This window comes from Equus asinus, chromosome 1 (assembly GCF_041296235.1).
Source record: "Equus asinus isolate D_3611 breed Donkey chromosome 1, EquAss-T2T_v2, whole genome shotgun sequence".
NCBI lineage: Eukaryota > Metazoa > Chordata > Mammalia > Perissodactyla > Equidae > Equus > Equus asinus.
The window spans coordinates 100,430,839-100,448,254 of NC_091790.1; the positions used below are offsets into that span (position 1 = coordinate 100,430,839).

Below are 17,416 nucleotides of genomic sequence, written 5' to 3' on the forward strand. Positions count from 1 at the left end.
TCTCATAGGCCTACTAGAGGATGTGCTCCACCCAAACCAGGGTATAAACCAAGAAATAAGATGCAGGACACAGCACAGAGCCAGCATTGAAGAGACACAAAAGGAACACTCAGGATGAGGGTAGGGGAGATGCCAGCATGACAGGCGCTCAGAGCACAGCGGTGATAATCCACAGTGGACGTCCCAAGGCTAAAAATTAAACTGGTGACATATCTGATGTGTAGGAATATCTTGAGAGATTTAGACAACTGGTGAAGGATTGGCCGTAGAATTCTTGATAAATGCATGGGATCTTACTTAATCAAACAAAAAAATAAGGCAATTATTAACTCCATGGAAAATAAAAAGTTGTGCATGAGGGAAAAATCAATCAATTCCATACTCCTCAGATACGTTTGCTTGGCTTACCCCGCACCTAAATTGTTTTATACTTAAAAATCGGAAGATTGCACATAAAATTCCAGATTTCTAGATTTTATTTATTTATTTTTTTTTTTGAAAAATTACAAGATCTAGGCGAACTGTGCCTGCACTTCCCCAAGACCTCCGCTGAGGCCGCAAATCCGGGACACAGCCCGTCAGCCCCGGCACCGTCTACACCCCAGCTCTAGAGACTGGGAGAGGCCGGCGGGGCTGGGGCGCACAGACTGACGACCAAGTGTCGCCTCCCAGACTCCGTGTGAGGACCCGGAACTGGCTGGGGAACGCCCAAATCTCCCGCCTTCAATCCTGGCCTCTTTATTCTTTCCCCTCCCATTTTCCCTAATTTGCCCTTCACCTGTCTCTCGCTTCGCTTTCCATCACCTCGTTTGAGCCCTCAACAAAGATGGCACCCAGCCGGAAAAGGGCAGCTAGCGTGACTTCCGTCCGTGTGCCCTCAACAAACATGGCACCCGGCCGGCATAGAGTAGGACGTGACTTCCGGCCGGACGGCGCGCGGCGAGGCTCGCTTCCGACGGCGCTCCAAGTGACGTAGGCGGGGGCGCCGTGCGGCGTGTGCTGAGGGCGGTGTCGGGGCGCATGGAGGTCAGCGATGGCGCTCGCTGCGGCGGCGGCATAGGTTTCGCGGCAGGGCGAAGGGGCTGTTGAGCGTGGGTTTTGAGGGCACGAGGGCGTGGTCCAGAGTGGAGACCGGCCGGGCGAGCTGGGATGCGGGAGGCCGGGACGGCAGGGAACGGAGTGGCAAGGGGCCGGGGCCGGAGCCGGACCAGGACGCGAGAGGGCAGGAAGGCAGGGGCCGGCACGCGGTGGGGCAGGAAGACTGGGGCCGGGACGCTGCGGGGCAGGAGGGCCTGGGCGGGGACGCGGGGGGTCAGAGAAGGGGCCAGAGGCCGGGTCCCATTCGGACCCGCACACGCCGGCCTCCCTCGGTGCCGCATGGCGACTGCGTGGCCTGCCGGCTGCCCGCGCTGAGCCTCCCCGTCTCTGCGAGCTGTCCTTCGTGCCATGGTGTAGGTGGTTCTGTCTCTGCATCTGAGGGCCGAACTTCCGGGTTGGTGTCAGCCTAACCCCAGATGGGCTTGTGGACCTCGGTTTCCTCTGTAGCTCGTGGGGTTGTCGTCAACCGGGAACGTTCCCGGCGCTCCCCTGCTGCCGGGGCTCAGTGAATAGGGGATGTTGCCCTTGGCCAGTATTCCCCCTCTCTGAGCCTCTTTTTTTGTGTAGAGTTAGACTAGGCTTTTTACAGCTGCAGTGATCTCATGTAATAATAAAATGTGCCGGCCACATACCAAGTTCCAGGAAATCAAAGATCAGACACACTCTCTGCTTTGGCAGGAGGGAGGTCCCAGTTAACATTTTATGGTGCCCTGGTCTCGTGCCTGACCTAGGTCTTTTAATCACCCTGGTGAGCAAGTCTTACAGAATTGTTAAAAGCAAATCGTTGCGATATGTAACAGATTCGTGCAGGAGGTAATGTTTTGTCTGGGTGTAGAAAGATGAAGGGTGATTTCCTGGGTGCTGTGGTGGGGGTGAAAAAAACCGGTAGTAGGCCCGGCCCTACCCAGGTGTAATGAAAGTGCAGGGCCCTGTTTAGAATGAAGGAGTGTGTTGCCAGGAGGAAGAAGTAGTAAAACTGGAGAGGTAATTCTGGGCCATGTTGTGAAATGCTTCTTATGATGGGTCCAGGAGTTTTGCTCTTAGAAGGTTGTATGTGTGTGTTTTTAAGAAGGTTGGTGATGTAATGTAGATTGATTTGGAGAAGCTCACTCCCGTGTCTCTAAGTATTAAAATATATCCATAGAAGCTGTAGGGTATGGATTGGGTGTCAGGGTATTCCAGGAGCAGTCTGATTTTAAAATATCCTGTCCCGTAGTCTCTGTAAGCCAATAATTCTTAATCCTGGATGCTCTCAAAGAAAAAAATGCTCTCCGAGCCCTGAGTCTCCCATTCCAGGGGTCTTGGGCCCAGCCTGGGAATCAGAATTGTTGAACCCCTCCCTAGGTGGTTTTGAAGCACAACCGGGACTAAAAGTCCCCCAACCCACGCTCTGGTGCTCCTGAGTTGTCGTGTTTGGTTACATTCTATGCTGGAACAAAAACTCTGGGATTTTTACTTCGGAAAATGCTGTTATATGTATGTGGGCAATCAGAAGGGAGAGGTTTGGGCTGGTTTATGGAGAGCGTGCCTGTGACTCCATTTCATTTGTCATGTCCTCTTGTGTCTGTGAGTCAAGAACTGCCCCTGCACCACTCCCTTCTCTCTCCTTTCTCTCTTCAGGGCTTTGGAATCACTTGCTAGGAGTCTTACCTCCCTGCCACCCAGGCCATCATGGCAGCTCGCCTGGTGAAGCGATGTACATGCCTCCTGAGAGAGGCTGCTCTTCTAGCCCCTGCCGTATCTCCGGTTGGCCAACTGAGACTTGCCAGGGTAGCGCATAAGACTCTGACTTCCTCAGCTACCTCACCCAGTTCCCACTTCCCAGGATCCTTGTCAGAGCTTGTGGAGAGGGAACAAGTCTTTACTCCCTACCCAGAGCGCCAGGAGGTGGACCACCTCATCGAGAAGGCTGCCCGGCCTGAGGAGCTCCTGGACCTGCTTGGTGGTGGTCACTGCCTGCACCAGAACCATGCAGCGCTCATCCTCATCCGCCTCTCTCGCCTGCTGTCTGAGAAGCCAGGAGACAAAGCCTCGCTCGTTCGGGATGCCCGCTTCCAGCAGCTTCTCCATCTCGTCAACAGTCAGGTGAGTTCTGCAGTGTTGTCTGAGGGCTCGACAAGCAGAACACAGCAGAGGCCCTGGAGTCCAGAGCAGTCAGTCGCTTTTCAGGTGTAGACAGGAACTTTGCTTAGTCCGTCAACATCCTGCGATATTTTCTGATTTGATAGATTCCACAGTACCTTTATGTACTTTCTCTGTCAGTCCTCACAAGAGCCCGTGTTAGGTGAATACTGCTGTCATCATCTCAGACAGGTGACCAGGACGCAGTAATGGAAGCACAAGGAGTGAGCCTGGTTCTTCTTGGTTGGTCGGGTGCTTCCCCCTCACCGTACAGTCTTGACCTGCGTAGCTCCCCCATCAGTGTCTGGCTGACGGTGGGCGTGCTTTTGAAGCAGGAGGAGATGCAGGGGTGACTGATGGCGGATCCCAAAAGCTTGAGCTGGACGTAGGTGTTATTCAGCCAGTCGGAGCCTTTAAGGGTGAGTGCAGAGAGAAGGGACCTGTTTGTGTGGCTCTAGGGGGCAGAGCTCAAGCCAGTTTCTGTTCAATTGAGGAAGGTCTCCCTTCATGTAGGCTCTTCCCCAGGTGCTGTGGGGTTTGCTGGACTGCCAGAGGGGTCCATGGCCCAGAAAGGAGGTACAAACCCCTACTCTGGCCGTGTTGGCCCTCACTCACTCCCCTGGTCTGCTCTGGAAGGGAGAGGCTGCGCTTCTGTCACTCAGCGTCAAACCCTGTGTCCACTTGTCAGGGAGGAGGAGGCTCACCCCTGGTTCAAGGAAGGGGTTGCACCAAATGAGTGTCTTTTAAACTGCAAGTTATGAAAGCATGGTGGATGTGGTCAGCCATTTTTTAATGAGATCACGTAACGTAGAAGATGCCTACCTGCCTCACACATAGTGAGGGAGGGCTGTTTCGTGGAACTTTGTGTTTCAGTTAAATATGTAAATATGCACGCATGTGTGTACTGGGGTCACAGTACTGATTTATTTCTTGCTGAAAATAAAAGTCATAAAATTACATTAATTAGGTCTCTTGTTCTAAGACTATAATTCTAGTTGTTATTTCTTAAATATTTTATGCACACAATTAAAGCAAGTTTCCCAAGACAAAATGGAACGTTATAACAAAATTGTAAGCCAGTAACAAACTGGGAACAAGATATTGACAACGTGATTGGTGACCACAGTTTCTTTTTTTTTTTTTTTTAAAGATTTTATTTTTTCCTTTTTCTCCCCAAAGCCCCCGGTACATAGTTGTATATTCTTCGTTGTGGGTTCTTCTAGTTGTGGCATGTGGGACGCTGCCTCAGCGTGGTTTGATGAGCAGTGCCATGTCCGCGCCCAGGATTCGAACCAACGAAACACTGGGTCGCCTGCCATGGAGTGCGCAAACTTAACCACTCGGCCACGGGGCCAGCCCCGTGACACAGTTTCTTTTAAAAAGTCTTACTGCTGTCCAGGAAACCTAGAGAAGGATACAGGTGCCCAGGTGTCATGTGATAATGAGATCAAATTCAGTACTTTCTGCTTGCTCCCCAGCCCTTCACACAGCAGCTTTTCTGTTTCCTACTCAGCTCGCGTGTGTGATTTCCATTCCTTCTCTCGGCAGTGCAGTCCCATTTCACAGATGGAGAGACTGAGCCTGAGGGGCCAGCAGACTTGCACCACCATTAAAGGCAGAATTGAGAGGCTAAGCACAGCCAGTGACTGAGCCTTGCTCAAACTCAGATGTTCCGACTCCAGCTCATGTTGAAGCCTTCTGTGAGGGTGGGGTCTGGGCCAGAGGATCTTGGAGTGGCCCCCTGTTCCTCTGAGGCTTAGAAGCACCCTGCAGGGAACAGCAGGGTCACCATTGTTCAGAAGCCGAGCAGGAGCCCAGGAGAGGGAGGCGCTGTCATGCACAGGACAAGACTGGTTTCAGATAGCCTGGGTGCACGTTCTGGTTCTACCATTCCTGCTAAGACTTTGGGGAAACGATGTGTGGAGCGGAGTGATGACGCCTCCCAGGCTGTTGGTATCTGACACACAAGAGTGTGTGGAAGAATGCCTGTGTTTCATAAGAGCTGGCAGTGGTGGCAGCAGGCAGCCAGCCAGTTGTTCATCCCTCGATGCCTGGCGGTTTGGGGGTGGGCAGGACTCAGTGATAGCAGGGCATCTTTTTACCCACAGATCAAAGGGCTTTCGTGCACAGCTTCATGCACTGGGGATGACAGACTGGCTGGCTTCAGTCACAGACTGGAGGGTTTGATGTGGCGCCCTGGTGCCTAGCTGTCGTCTCTGCTTTAAGGCAGCAGTTGCATTCCCAAGGAACGCCACGTTCCCAGAAACTGTTCTGACTGCTTCGCTGGAGGAAGGGATTTAGGGTTTGGGGTTTCTCAGACCCAACCACTTTTTTTTGTAGAAAAGTCTGTGTTTTTAATAACTAAAAATTGTAGTTGTCGTCACAGGCAAAAGAATGAGTTCTTGACCAAATTGACCTTCCAAAGCCTGACGGTCCTATCTGACCCTGAGGCACCCTCCCGCAGGCTTCACTCTCACTTCTGGACTTCAGAGTTTTACTTGCCCATCAGGTCTGTGCGTGTGAGAGGAGCAGAAGCCAGGCGTGCCCGCGTGAGTTGCTGAGCCTGCTCTCTGTTTAATGTCACATCAGTCGAATTTGTTATTAGGCGAACTCCAGGAGAATTTTTCTTAGGGCAGAGAGTTGTTGCTTGCAGGTGATAGCAAACAACCAACTGACTGGAGTGGACGCAGGATATTGGAGGCTGGAGAACCTGACTCAGAAAACAGGCGCGGGCAGAGGCTGTGAGGAGCAGCCTGGTGCGGCCTGTTAGAAGTGCCTGCCTTACGATAGTAGATGAACTGATTCTAGGGACGCGGCTTCGGGCTCAGACCCTTGGCCAGCTCTGTAACGACACAGGATCGGTGGGGTCCCAAGTGTGACTTGCCTGTGTCCTCCCCACCAGATAACCACGGTCTGGCACGGCACCCTCGTGAAGCTGCTCCGGAGCCTCTATGCACTGGCGCTCCCCTCAGGATCCAAGGAGCTGCAGTCGGTGGAGCAGGAGGTCCGCTGGCGAATGCGCAGGCTCAAGTACAAGCACCTGGCCTTCCTGGCCGAGTCGAGCACCACCTACATGCAGGAACGGGAGTCCCGGGAGCTGCTGGCTGAGCTCCTCGTGCACCTGGAGCGGCGCTGGGCAGAGATTGAAGACGGCCGCACAGTGGTGGCCATGATGATGAAGGTGGGGCACCTCTCAGAGTCACTGATGAACCGCCTGGAGGACAAGGTACTGGTGCTGAGAGCATTTCTCCCTGGGAACTTGAGCTTGTTTCCTTGGGTGACGGCCTCTGGGGAAGGGGTGTGGGAGGGGAGCCCTGAGAGCTTCTCTCTACATTGTCTTCCTCCAAAATTGCCTCTTGTCCGTAACCTGGAGAGAGCATGGCCGGCAACTCCTAAAGTATGGCCTGTGTAGGTGGCTCGGCTTCTGGCTGGCGCTTCCTAGAGACATCATGCCCCCACCCCCTACACCCTCAGCCCTGCAGTCAAGTCAAATTCAGCCCCCGTTCCTGTCGTAGCGGGGGCTGGCCCAGATGGCTGCCACAGCAAGCTCCACAGCTCATGGGCCCTGGGTCCTCTGCCCTGGGACCTGGGGATAAGTTTGGCTGTGGACAGAGCACCCCAGGCCTGGTTCCCCGGGGTGGGAGTGGAGGCAGGCCCTGCACAGGTGGGGCCTGTGTTTAGTAAGCTCAGGCCCAGTTGCTGTCTCGCAGGGGCTGCACTGCATGGGACCCCTGGCCCTCGGGCCATCGAGCTGATCCCTGCCGGCTGTGGTTGACAGTGCCTGGAGCTGGTGGAGCAGTTTGGCCCCGACGAGCTGCGGAAGGTGCTGGTGACGCTGGCAGCTCAGAACCGGCGGTCGGTGCCCTTGCTGCGGGCCGTCTCTTATCACCTGGTCCAGAAGCCCTTCCCCCTGACGAAAGGCATGCTCCTGGACCTGGCCTATGCCTACGGTGAGCCTTTGCACAGGGAGGACTGGGGGAGGGAGCGAGCTCTGGCTGCAGCTGTGTCAAATTCAGTGCCTGCCCCACCCATGGCAGGCACTGGCCCAAAAGGCTGCCATAAAAACACTGTGACTCATGGGCCCTGATCCTCTCTGCTGGGCCTCAGGGATAAATTCGGTTACAGACACCAAGCTCCTGGACCTTGAGACCAGGATAGAGTGGTAGGGTGGGCCCACAGGTAGCCTGCCAAAGCTCACCAGGTAGGACCCCCGGGTCTGCTCTGTCCCGAAGGTAAACTCGGCTTCCACCAGACCCAGGTGTTCCAGCGCTTGGCCGCCGACCTGCTGCCCCACACACCCAGCCTGACATCTGGTGAGGTGGCCCGCTGCGCCAAGTCCTTCGCCTTCCTCAAGTGGCTCAACCTGCCCCTGTTCGAGGCCTTTGCCCAGGTGAGCAGGGGTGTACCTCTGAGGCCTGGGCTTGAGGGCCCTCCATGCCTGACCCTCACTGCGAGGAGCCGGCCCTCTAGTCGTTTCATCAGAGAACTACAGCTGGCCTGGGAATGCTCCCTGATGGCAGGTGTGGCATGCTTACTTTCTGGCTCATTTGGAGAGCAGTGGTAGAGCTCGATAGGGAAAGGAAAAGTAGTTGAGAACAGTCATGTCTCCTCCGTCATTTCACCAGACCTCGTAGGTGCTTCCACTTCTCGTTGGGTGGCTGTGGCGGGGAGAGTGCAGATGAGAATCCACTGAGAACTCGCCCTAAGCTTCCAACCTCCCCAAAATGGAGTCGTAAAAAAAGACGACGCCTGTGCTTGCATTTAGTCAATAAATGTGGTTTCAACTGGTTGTGCATAAAGGGTATTTCTAAAACCATCATCAGGGAGCAGTTTCCAAGGGTCCTGGTCCTTTGTGAGGAATTGCTGCTGGGAGCGTAGAGTCTGGTCCTCCACCTGCCACGCTGTGTAAATTTCCCCATGTGGCTGGGGGCTCATGGGCCCTGGGGGAGGTCTGGGTCTTCATGGGGCGCTGTCCAGGGCCCAGAAGCTTCCCTGGCTCCAGGCCCCTCTCATCCTGCCTCTCTGCCTTACCTGGCCGGCCTAGCACGTCCTGAACAGAGCCCAGAGCACCACTGTGCCACACCTGTGCAACATGCTCCTGGCTTTCGCCCGTCTGAACTTCCGTCCAGAACGAGAGGATCAGTTCTTCAGCCTGGTACAGTCTTCGTGCCCCTGTTCCCTTGTCCCCGACTCTCTCCCTGCTGGCTGATGCTCTGCCCTCCAGGGAACAGCTCAGGGCTGGATGGGAGGGAGGGAAAAGGTGAGATTTTTGCAGAGGAGTGCTGGGTGCAGAGACAGAATGGGAGAAGGCCTGGCAAGGGGGTTCCAGGGAAGCACTGGGGGCAGCCAGAGGTCCCAGAGGTTGGGGACAAAACTCACAAAATCCTAGCATGTTAGCTGGGCGACCGAGAGCAGCTGTGGGTCAGGAGAACATCAGCTGGTGGGCTCACCGTGCAGTCAGGGCTGGGGGCCACTGCTCTCGCTTCCTAGCACTCCCTTAACGCCCTGCCAAGGTTCAGAGACCTCCCTGGTCCACTTCAGAGACATGCTGGCTGGGCCCAGGGGTGTGCAGGCCACCATGCTAGGGGAGCCCACATAGGGGTGAGAGCATCATGTGTGGGGATGGCATTTGACCCTAGGCCCCCACAGAGGGTGCTGCCTGGGCTGACCAGCTGCTTGCACTTTCTCAGGGCCGGAAGCACCACCTTCCCTGTCCTAGGGGCCCAGTCAGGATGTTCCTGAATCTGTAATTTTGTGCCTTAGGCCCCTGCCAGTGGGTAGGTGGTGAGAAAGCCCAGCTGAATGTTCCTGCTGTCCAAATTGGTCCTAGGGAATGAGGAGAGTTTCTGGTATCTTCCATCAGGGGTGCCCCAAGCCTGACCAAGAGTGCCTTTGCTGAGGTTGCTCCCCATGGCCACCTCAGTGTGGCCGGGTCGTGAGGCAGCCCCGGCTGCTGCCTGCCCCGTGATATCTGCAGCTGCTGAACAGAGCCTGCTTTCTCCACCCAACCCTGTCCTTGCCCAGGTGCGGGAGAAGCTGGGGTCGGAGCTGGCAGGCCTGGACCCGGCCCTGCAAGTGGACGTGGTGTGGGCCCTGTGTGTGCTGCAACAGGTGCGGGAGGCGGAGCTGCGGGCTGTGCTCCGCCCTGAATTTCACACCCAGTTTCTAGGTGAGCAGTGGGGGGACATCGCTCCTCCTCCTAAGTGATGGTGAGCCCATCACCACGCACCCTCCCCCCAACCCCAATACTGCTGTAGCTCTGGCAGCTGCCGGGTTCTGTCTGCCTTGAGGCAGGCAGGAGATTGGGGGCCTCCAGGCTCCACTGATCGTCAGAGAGAAGGGAAGACAGGCAGACCGGAGCTTGCATTGGCTCCTTCTCTGTCCACTCCTGGTGGCTGACCAGCAGACCCTCTTTCTGCTGCTCCTGACCCAGAGCCCAGGGTGGGGCGTGGATGTGGGGGATGCTTCTGCCTCTCTCACCTAGCTCCCCATGTCCCTCCATCCTGGTCCTCCTGGCCCTCGGCCCACCCCTCCCTTCTCACTCCATCCTCTCCCCTTAGGTGGCGAGTCCCCAAAGGATCAGAGTATCTTCCAGAAGCTGCTGCACATCAATGCCACCGCCCAGCTGGAGCACCCCGAGTATACCAGCCCCCTTTTGCCGGCCTCAGCCTTGATCCCCAGGCTCTCAGCTCTTGACAAGAAGGTGACCCCCTTGCAGAAGGAGCTGCAGGAGACACTGAAGGGACTGCTGGGGAGCTCCGACAGGGGCAGCTTCATGGTGGCCACGCAGTATGGCTGGGTTCTGGGTGAGAGCTCCCCCTGCCCTTTCCCACCTCATTGGGATGGAGGCTGATTCAGCCTGAGACCTGCCAGGACCCCCACAGTCCCGTCTGAGGGCTGTTCTCACCCGCACTGTCTGAGCAAGGGCTGGCCCAGAGAGCTGCAGAGACTCTGGTCTCCAGTCTCCAGGGTCTCTGTCCATCCATTGCTGGGGGCTTTCAGCCCACTTGGTCTCCAGGAGATCATCCCCAGTGTGTTTTCATCCCATGCCCCTTTTTCAGATGCTGAGGTGCTGCTGGACGCCGATAGCCAGTTCCTGCCCCTGAGGGACTTTGTCGCCCCTCATCTCACCCCACCCTCCGGGAGCCAGCCGCTTCCCCCTGGGGCCAAGAGGTAAACAGTCCCTCAGCTCTCCGGGTGTGCGCGCTTGGCTCTTTGGCATTTCTCTTCCCCCGCAAGGGCCTGGGAGAGCTATCAACACCCATCATGCCCTCCTCCCCCCACCAGGCTGGCCTTCCTGCGCTGGGAGTTCCCTAACTTCAACAGCCGAAGCAAAGACTTGCTGGGGCGCTTTGTGCTGGCCCGGCGACACGTGCTGGCTGCTGGCTTCCTAGTGGTAGACGTGAGTACCTGGTGGATGTACCCATGTGAGGCCAGGAGCTGGGCAGGGAGCAAGACCAGGCCTCAAGCCAGAGGGTGCACAGATGCCCAGCCCCCAGCTCAAGGTCAGCCATATTAAGGATTCTGTCTTTAGATATGAGAAGAGGGGACCTCGGGAAGTGTCATATTTTTTTCAAGATCACACAGCTTTTAAGGATCAGAGCAGGGCCTCGCGTGCTGCTCCCATCTCCATAGCCAGGCCTCTTGGAGAAGGTGAGGCTGGCAGGATGCGTGGGCTGCGCACAGTGTGTGCCCCACGCGGAGCTCTGCACTGCGCTCTGGCCCCAGGGCCTTGGCTCCAGGTTCTCAGCTGGGAAACCTCTGCCACCTCTTCCTGCTCTCTTCCAGAGAGCCGACTGTCCTGTAAAGGCCAGAGAATACATGAGTGGCTTCATGGAACACATGAGGGTTTTGTCACTTTTTTACTTTGGGTGGTGGGGGTGTTATTTGTTGACAATTCTTTAAAAGCCTTGGGCCCCGTGTAGTTGCTGCTGGCCATTGGCTTGGGCCCCTGCAGCTCTGAGCACTGACGAAGCCAGGGGCTGTGGTGCAGAGCCTGCGCTGACCCTGCTCCTCCCTCTCCCAGGTCCCATACTACGAGTGGCTGGAACTCAAGTCTGAATGGCAGAAAGGCGCCTACCTCAAGGACAAGATTCGAAAAGCAGTGGCCGAGGAGCTGGCCAAGTGACCTGTCCCATGGCATGGACTGCATGCCCAGGGGGCTGGACTCGCCCAGCTGTGGGCACTGGGCGCACAGGAGGTGGCACGCCCGAGGACAGACCTTAGTGCAGGACCGTGGCCTGAAGTGGGGTGCTGGCCGGCAGCCCCAAGTGGCAGATTGCCCTCTCGTGGGAAATAAATCTTTTACTTTGGTGTTCGACACCAGGAGGCATCCCAGGCATTGTCACAGCTCTCCACCATGCACCCCACTTTCTCACCCACCCATCTCTGCTTACGCGGCCAGGGAATGGCTGGCTGTGGCTCTGCCCTGGGCACTCTCCACCGCCGTCAGCAGGACCAGCTTGCCTGAGAGGCAAGGAGCCGTAAACGGGGGCTGGTTCTTCAGAATTCCCCTGTCACTCCAGCTGCTCGTCTGTCCCAGCTTGTCTCTGCCACCCACGGAGACCCTTCTCCCATACATTCACACGTGGCTGGCCTGTTCCTTAGGGCCTGCAGTCAGCCCAGCACAGACCAAGTCCTGGAATTCTGAATCTCAGTGTGAGGACCTTCCCAGGGAAGGCCCATTGGGTTTGCAGTGCTTGGCTTGGGGTTCTGTTCATCGTGTGGTAACTGATCACAGTTGTCCTGGGAGGTCTCCTCCCATCCATGGTCTCGGGTGAGTGGGGGGACCCCAACAGCCTGTACTGACAGGTGGCATGAGGGCTGGACACTCAGGAGGCACTGGCTCTGGAGTAGAAGACGAGCATGCTGGGCTGCTGCTGCCCAGTTGAGAGAAACCCCTCGCTGTCATCACCCCGGACCAGGGGTTCGTGTCTTGGGAACCACTTGCGTGAGCCCAGTACCCCTTCACCACAGCAGCAGGGTCGCCAGATGGTGGGAAACGAGGCTTTCTCCCTTCCCGCTTCCAGCCCGTTGCTGGAGACTTCCACAAGCAGACCACTCCCTAGAGGGAAGGCAGTGTTGTCATTTGCCCCCAGCAGTACAGAATGGAGGGAGGACTGTGGGAGTGGAGCTGAGCGGAGAAGGGCCAGTGCACTGCCCCAGGCCCCCCCATCCCAGCCATTCCCCACCCCCTCCCAAGTGGTCCCCCAAAAAGAGCCAGTCCAGTCCCTCCTGCTTAAAGCCTCACCACTCACATGGCCACTGGGGTGGAGGGCCAGCTGTCAAGCATCACACACAAGTCTTATTTGCATAGGCTGGCAGAGGAGGGGCGTCCCTCACCTGGTGGGAGGGGCCAGCCAGAGATGGTTTTCTGAAGCTGGTGACACAAGACCCAGGCAAGATGAAAGCAGGGAGAGCATTCCAAAGTGAAGGACCAGTGTGGACAAGCGCCTAGGATGCACAGCCAGTTCGGGAGGGCCTCAGAGATCCCACCAAGGACGGGAAAGTGCATCCTGCCCATCACTTGGGACCTCCAACTTCTATTTGAGATACGAGTTCCCATGTGACTATAAGAAACTGCAGTGGCCCCTGTGCCCTCTATGGGCACATAATATCCTGAAGATTTATGTAAATGTCCACCAGGATACCGATGGGAACGAAAGTCTGCATGCAGACTGCCCCATCACAAGGACCCATCTTGTTCCCCTTTACACTCACTCCTCCCCCTTGTCCTCAGCCAGCCACAACCACCAACCTGTCCCCCAGTTCTGCTCTGTTACTGCAAGAATCTTGTGTAGAGGAACCATACAGTACCTACCCTTTAGGAACTGGATTTCCTCACTGGCACGGTTCTCTGGAGGTTCTTAGACTGCTCCAGCCCTGTGTGCAGGTGTTTGTGTGAACCTAAGGTTTTATTTCTCTAGGATAGATGCCTGGGAGTGCCACTGCCAGGTCCGATGGGATTTATGCTGAGTTTAAGAAACTGCCAAACTTTACCAGAGTCGCTGCCCCCTCCTACATCCCCACTAGCAGTGTGTGAGGAGCAGCATGTGGTCCCGCTGAGCATGGCAGCAGCTCTGATCCCTGTGGACTAAGAGCTCGTGGCTTTCGTTTGCATTTCCCTAAGGGCCGGCGAGGTTGACCCCTCACCTGACTTTTCTGCTAGTCAGCGGATATGAAGTGGTGTCTCGTGGTTTTCATTTCTCGCTTCCATGATGACTAATATCTTTTCAGGTGCTTACTGCCCAATTATATAATCTTTGGAGAAATACCTATTCCGATCCTTTGTCCAGTTTTTAATTAGATTGTCTTATTATTGAACTGTAAGAGTTCTTTATGTTCTAGAGTCAAGTCTGTAATCAGATGAATGATTTGCAAATATTTTCTCTCATTTTTGGGGTTGTATTTTCACTTTCTTGATGATGTCCTTTGAAGCACAAAAGTTTTACATTTTGCTGAAGTCCAATATATCTTTTTTTTCTCCTTGTGCTGCTGGTGTCACATCTAAGAAGCTTTTGATGAATCCAAGGTCATGAAGATTTACCCCTAGGTTTTCTTCTAAGAATTTTATAATTTTTGCTCTTACATTTTTGTCTTTTATCAATTTTGAGTTAATTTTTGAATTTGGTTTGACGTGTCAACTTCATTCTTTTGCATGGGACTGTCCATTTGTCCCAGCGCCACTATTGAAAAACTATTCTTTCCCCTTCGTATGGCCTTGGCACCCTTGTCAAAAATCAGTTGGCCATAGATGTTTGGGTTTATTTCTGGGCTCTCAATAGCACACTGTCTTGATTGTTGCTTGGCAGTAAGTTTTGAAATTGGAAAGTTTGAGTCCTCCTACTTTATTCTTCTTTTTCAAGATTGTTTTGGCTTTTCTGGTCCCTTGCAATTCCATTTACGTTTTAGCATTAGCTTGTAGATTCCTACAAAGTAGTTGGGGTTCAGCTAGGGATCGCAGTGAAGCACTCGATTGGTTTGGGGAGGACTGCCATCTTAATGGCGTTGCCTCTTCTGATCCAGGAACATGGCGTGTTTTCCCACTTATTGAGATACTCCTTAATTTCAATGGTGCTTTGTAGTTTTTAGAGTATAAATTTTAAGCTCCTTCTGTTAAATTTATTCCTAAATATTTTATTCTTTTTGGTGTCACTGTGAATGGAATTTTTTTTATTTCAGTTTTGGACTGTTCATTGCAAGTTTGTGGAAATACAATTGTTTGGCTTTTTGTTTTGGGGGGTTTTGGTGAGGAAGATTGGTCCTGAGCTAAAATCTGTGCCAATCTTCCTCTATTTTCTATGTGGGATGCCACCACAGTGCGGCTTGATGAGCAGTGTGTAGGTCCACTCCTGGGATCTGAACCCGCGAACTCCAGGCCGCTGAAGCAGAGCATGCAACCTTAACCACTACACCACTGGCCCAGCCCCAACAATTAATTTTTATATATTGATCTTGAATCCTCCAGCCTTGCTGAACTAATTTATTAGTCCTAATTATTTTTGCTGCTTTTAAGATTTTGTCTTTGTCTTTCAGCATTTTTATATTATTCGGCTGTTTGTGGGTCTCTTTGCATATATCCTACTTGGAGTCCATGGAGCTTCCCGATTGTATAGGTTATTGTTTTCAATAAACTTGGGAAGTTTTCAGCCATGGCTTCTTTGAACATTCTCCTTTCTCTCTCTCCTCTCCTCCTGGCATTCCCATTATGTGTATGTTGGTGTGCCTAATGCTGTTTCACATTTCTCTGAGGCTCTGTTCATTTTTGTTTTTTCTCTCTGTTCTTCAGCTTGTGTAATCTCCTGTGATCTGTGTTCAAGCTCACTAGTTCTGCCAGTTCAGATCTTCTGTTCACCCCCTCTAGTGAATTTATAATTTCTGTCCTCTATTGATATTCTCTATTTGATGTGACCTTGTCATCAAACCATCCCTTCTTTAATTGTGCTTTCCTTCGGTTCTGTGCACGTGTTTATAACAGCTGCCTTGCCGTCCTTTCTGTTAACTATGGCATCTGCTCCCTCTCACAGGCAGTTTCTATCACCTGCTTTTTTTACCGGTGGTGTGCGAGTCATGTTTTCCTGTTTCTGTGTGTGCTTTGTAATTTTTTGTGGGAAAGTGGACATTTTAGATAAAATATTTAACAACGCTGGGTCCTGGCCCAACCCCTCTCCTCACTGGGGCTTGTTTTTGTTGCTTGCTTGTTTAGTGACTGGCTGGATTATCTTGGTGAAGTCTATTCCTCTTCCCCTGCATTACTCAGCCTCTGATGCTTTCCTCAGGGAGGTGCATGAGAATGCCCACAGTCACCCTTGCCCGTGGTCATTAGACCCATGTGTCTCCTCCCTGCCACCTCTCACCACAACCTCCGCAGTTCTGGAGAACACCGTTAGGTTTAAACTTCCAAGGTTCTGCTGCAGGTGAAGTCAGTTCCTATGAGAAGAGATCAGGAACTTCTCCCACAGGCAATATCTCTGAGCCAGGGCCCGATGGCAAGCTTCTGAGAGACACCTCCAATCTAGGAGCTGAGCCCTCAGTGGGTGGGGGCAGCAGCCTCTCCTGGCACGGACTCACTTCCCCGTGAGCTGGGAGGGGAGTGCCAGTATTCTCAGCATGCCAGGCCCAAGGCAGAGGCTCCTCCCACAAGTGGGGGCTGAGCAGAAGAAGGGAGCCCCACCTCTCAGCCATACCTGCCTAGGACTCAGCCTCAGCAACAGGTTTCTGGGGGCAGGATAAGAAGTGCTGAAGTCATCCGGGGAAGAAAGTTCTGTGACTGGAGGCAGGGGCGGGGGCTGAGGGGACCCTATGTTCTTATGTTGAAAAGAGCGGTGAGAGCAGACATCCTTGCCTTGTTCCCGATCTTAGGGAGAAGCTTCCAGTCTTTGACCATCAAGTATGATGTTAGCTGTGGGCTTTTGTATATGATCTTGGTCAAGTTTATTTCAACTTGCTGAGAAGTTTTTTAAAATGTAGGGGCCGGCCCAGTGACGTAGTGGTTAAGCTCAGCATGGTCTGCTTCAGTGGCCCAAGGTTTGCGGGTTGGGATCCTGGGCGCAGACCTACACCACTCATCAAGCCAGGCTGTGACAGCAACACACATTCAAACTAGAGGAAGATTGGCACAGATGTTAGCTCAGGGCCAATCTTCCTCACCAAAAAAGAAAAAACCTAAATGGCTATTGGATTATGTCAAATGCTTTTTCTGTATCAGTTACATTATCATATAGTTTTTCTTTAGTCTGTTGGTATGCTGGGTTACATTGATTTTCAAGTGTTGAACCACCCTTGCATACCTGGAATAAATTGCATTTGGTTGTGGGGTATAATTCTTTTTATACATTGTTGGATTTGATTTTCCAATATTTTATTGAGAAATAAAATAAAATAAAAACTTGTCCCTAAGTTAATGGGAGATATTGGTCTATAGCGTTTGTTTTTCGTACTGTCTTTGCCTGGTTTTAGTATCAGGGTATTTCTTGTCTCATAAAATAAGTTAGGAAGTATTCCCTCCTCTTCGGTTTTCTGGAAGAGTTTGTTTAAAATTAATGTTAATTCTACTTTAAATACTTGGTAGAATTCTCCATTGAAACCATCTGGGCCTAAAGATTTCTTTGGGGATGTTTTTAAATTAAAAATTCAATTTTTGGGGGGCCAGCCCCGTGGCCGAGTGGTTAAGTTCAAGCACTCCACTGCGGTGACCCAGGGTTTCGCTGGTTTGGATCCTAAGCGTGGACATGGCACTGCTCATCAGGCCATGTTGAGGTGGGATCCCACATGCCACAACTAGAAGGACCTACAACTAAAATATACAACTATGTACTGGGGGGATTTGGGGAGATAAAGCAGAAAAAAAAAAGATTGGCAACAGTTGTTAGCTCAGACGCCAATCTTAAAAAAAAAAAAAAAAAGCATGGTGCTGACTATAAAAAAAAATCCATTTTTTCCATGGTTATAGGACTATTCAGATTATCTATTTCATTTTGGTAGATTTTAATTTTCAAGTAACTGGCCCATTTCTTCAAAGTTGTTGAATTTAGGAGCATTAAGTTGTTTGTAGCATTCTCTTAGTATCCTTGTAATGTCTTCAGGCTCTATAGTATCAGCCCTGTTATTAGTCAGCATTCTCCAGAGAAACAGAACCGACAGGAGCTATAGACATGGATGTAAGAGGAGGTTTATTATAGGAATTGTTCCACCCAGT

At 52.9% G+C, this 17,416-nt stretch overlaps 1 protein-coding gene and 2 non-coding genes across 6 annotated transcripts; all 3 read left to right on the forward strand.

Annotated features, from left to right (window-relative positions):
• The first annotated feature begins 897 nt into the window (after window positions 1-897).
• TBRG4 (transforming growth factor beta regulator 4) lies at window positions 898-11,544 on the forward strand. 4 transcript variants are annotated; one of them, XM_014828347.3, is made up of 11 exons: window positions 898-1,026; window positions 2,719-3,183; window positions 6,122-6,445; window positions 6,998-7,169; window positions 7,452-7,609; window positions 8,264-8,374; window positions 9,244-9,388; window positions 9,780-10,025; window positions 10,281-10,392; window positions 10,507-10,621; window positions 11,246-11,544. In XM_014828347.3, the coding sequence occupies exons 2-11, from the start codon at window positions 2,770-2,772 to the stop codon at window positions 11,345-11,347; spliced, it is 1,899 nt and encodes a 632-aa protein (XP_014683833.3). In that variant the 5' UTR covers window positions 898-1,026; window positions 2,719-2,769; the 3' UTR covers window positions 11,348-11,544. The 4 variants fall into 4 exon arrangements, with proteins under 4 accessions (XP_014683833.3, XP_070358636.1, XP_070358682.1 ...); XM_070502535.1 differs by having other exon boundaries at window positions 1,000-1,060; XM_070502581.1 differs by having other exon boundaries at window positions 1,026-1,091.
• LOC123288391 (small nucleolar RNA SNORA5) lies at window positions 6,697-6,833 on the forward strand. The gene has a single exon (XR_006532068.1). It is a non-coding gene; the product is annotated as a small nucleolar RNA SNORA5 (small nucleolar RNA).
• Window positions 7,216-7,350, forward strand: LOC123288389 (small nucleolar RNA SNORA5). Its single transcript, XR_006532066.1, has one exon. It is a non-coding gene; the product is annotated as a small nucleolar RNA SNORA5 (small nucleolar RNA).
• Window positions 11,545-17,416: the final 5,872 nt, after the last annotated feature.

Coding starts and splice junctions, on each gene's coding strand:
- TBRG4 (XM_014828347.3), top strand. CDS start 2,770: ATGGCAGCTCGCCTGGTGAAGCGATGTACATGCCTCCTGAGAGAGGCT. Junction 9,389..9,779: donor ATTTCACACCCAGTTTCTAG/GTGAGCAGTGGG, acceptor CTCTCCCCTTAG/GTGGCGAGTCCCCAAAGGAT. Junction 10,393..10,506: donor CTTCCCCCTGGGGCCAAGAG/GTAAACAGTCCC, acceptor TCCCCCCACCAG/GCTGGCCTTCCTGCGCTGGG.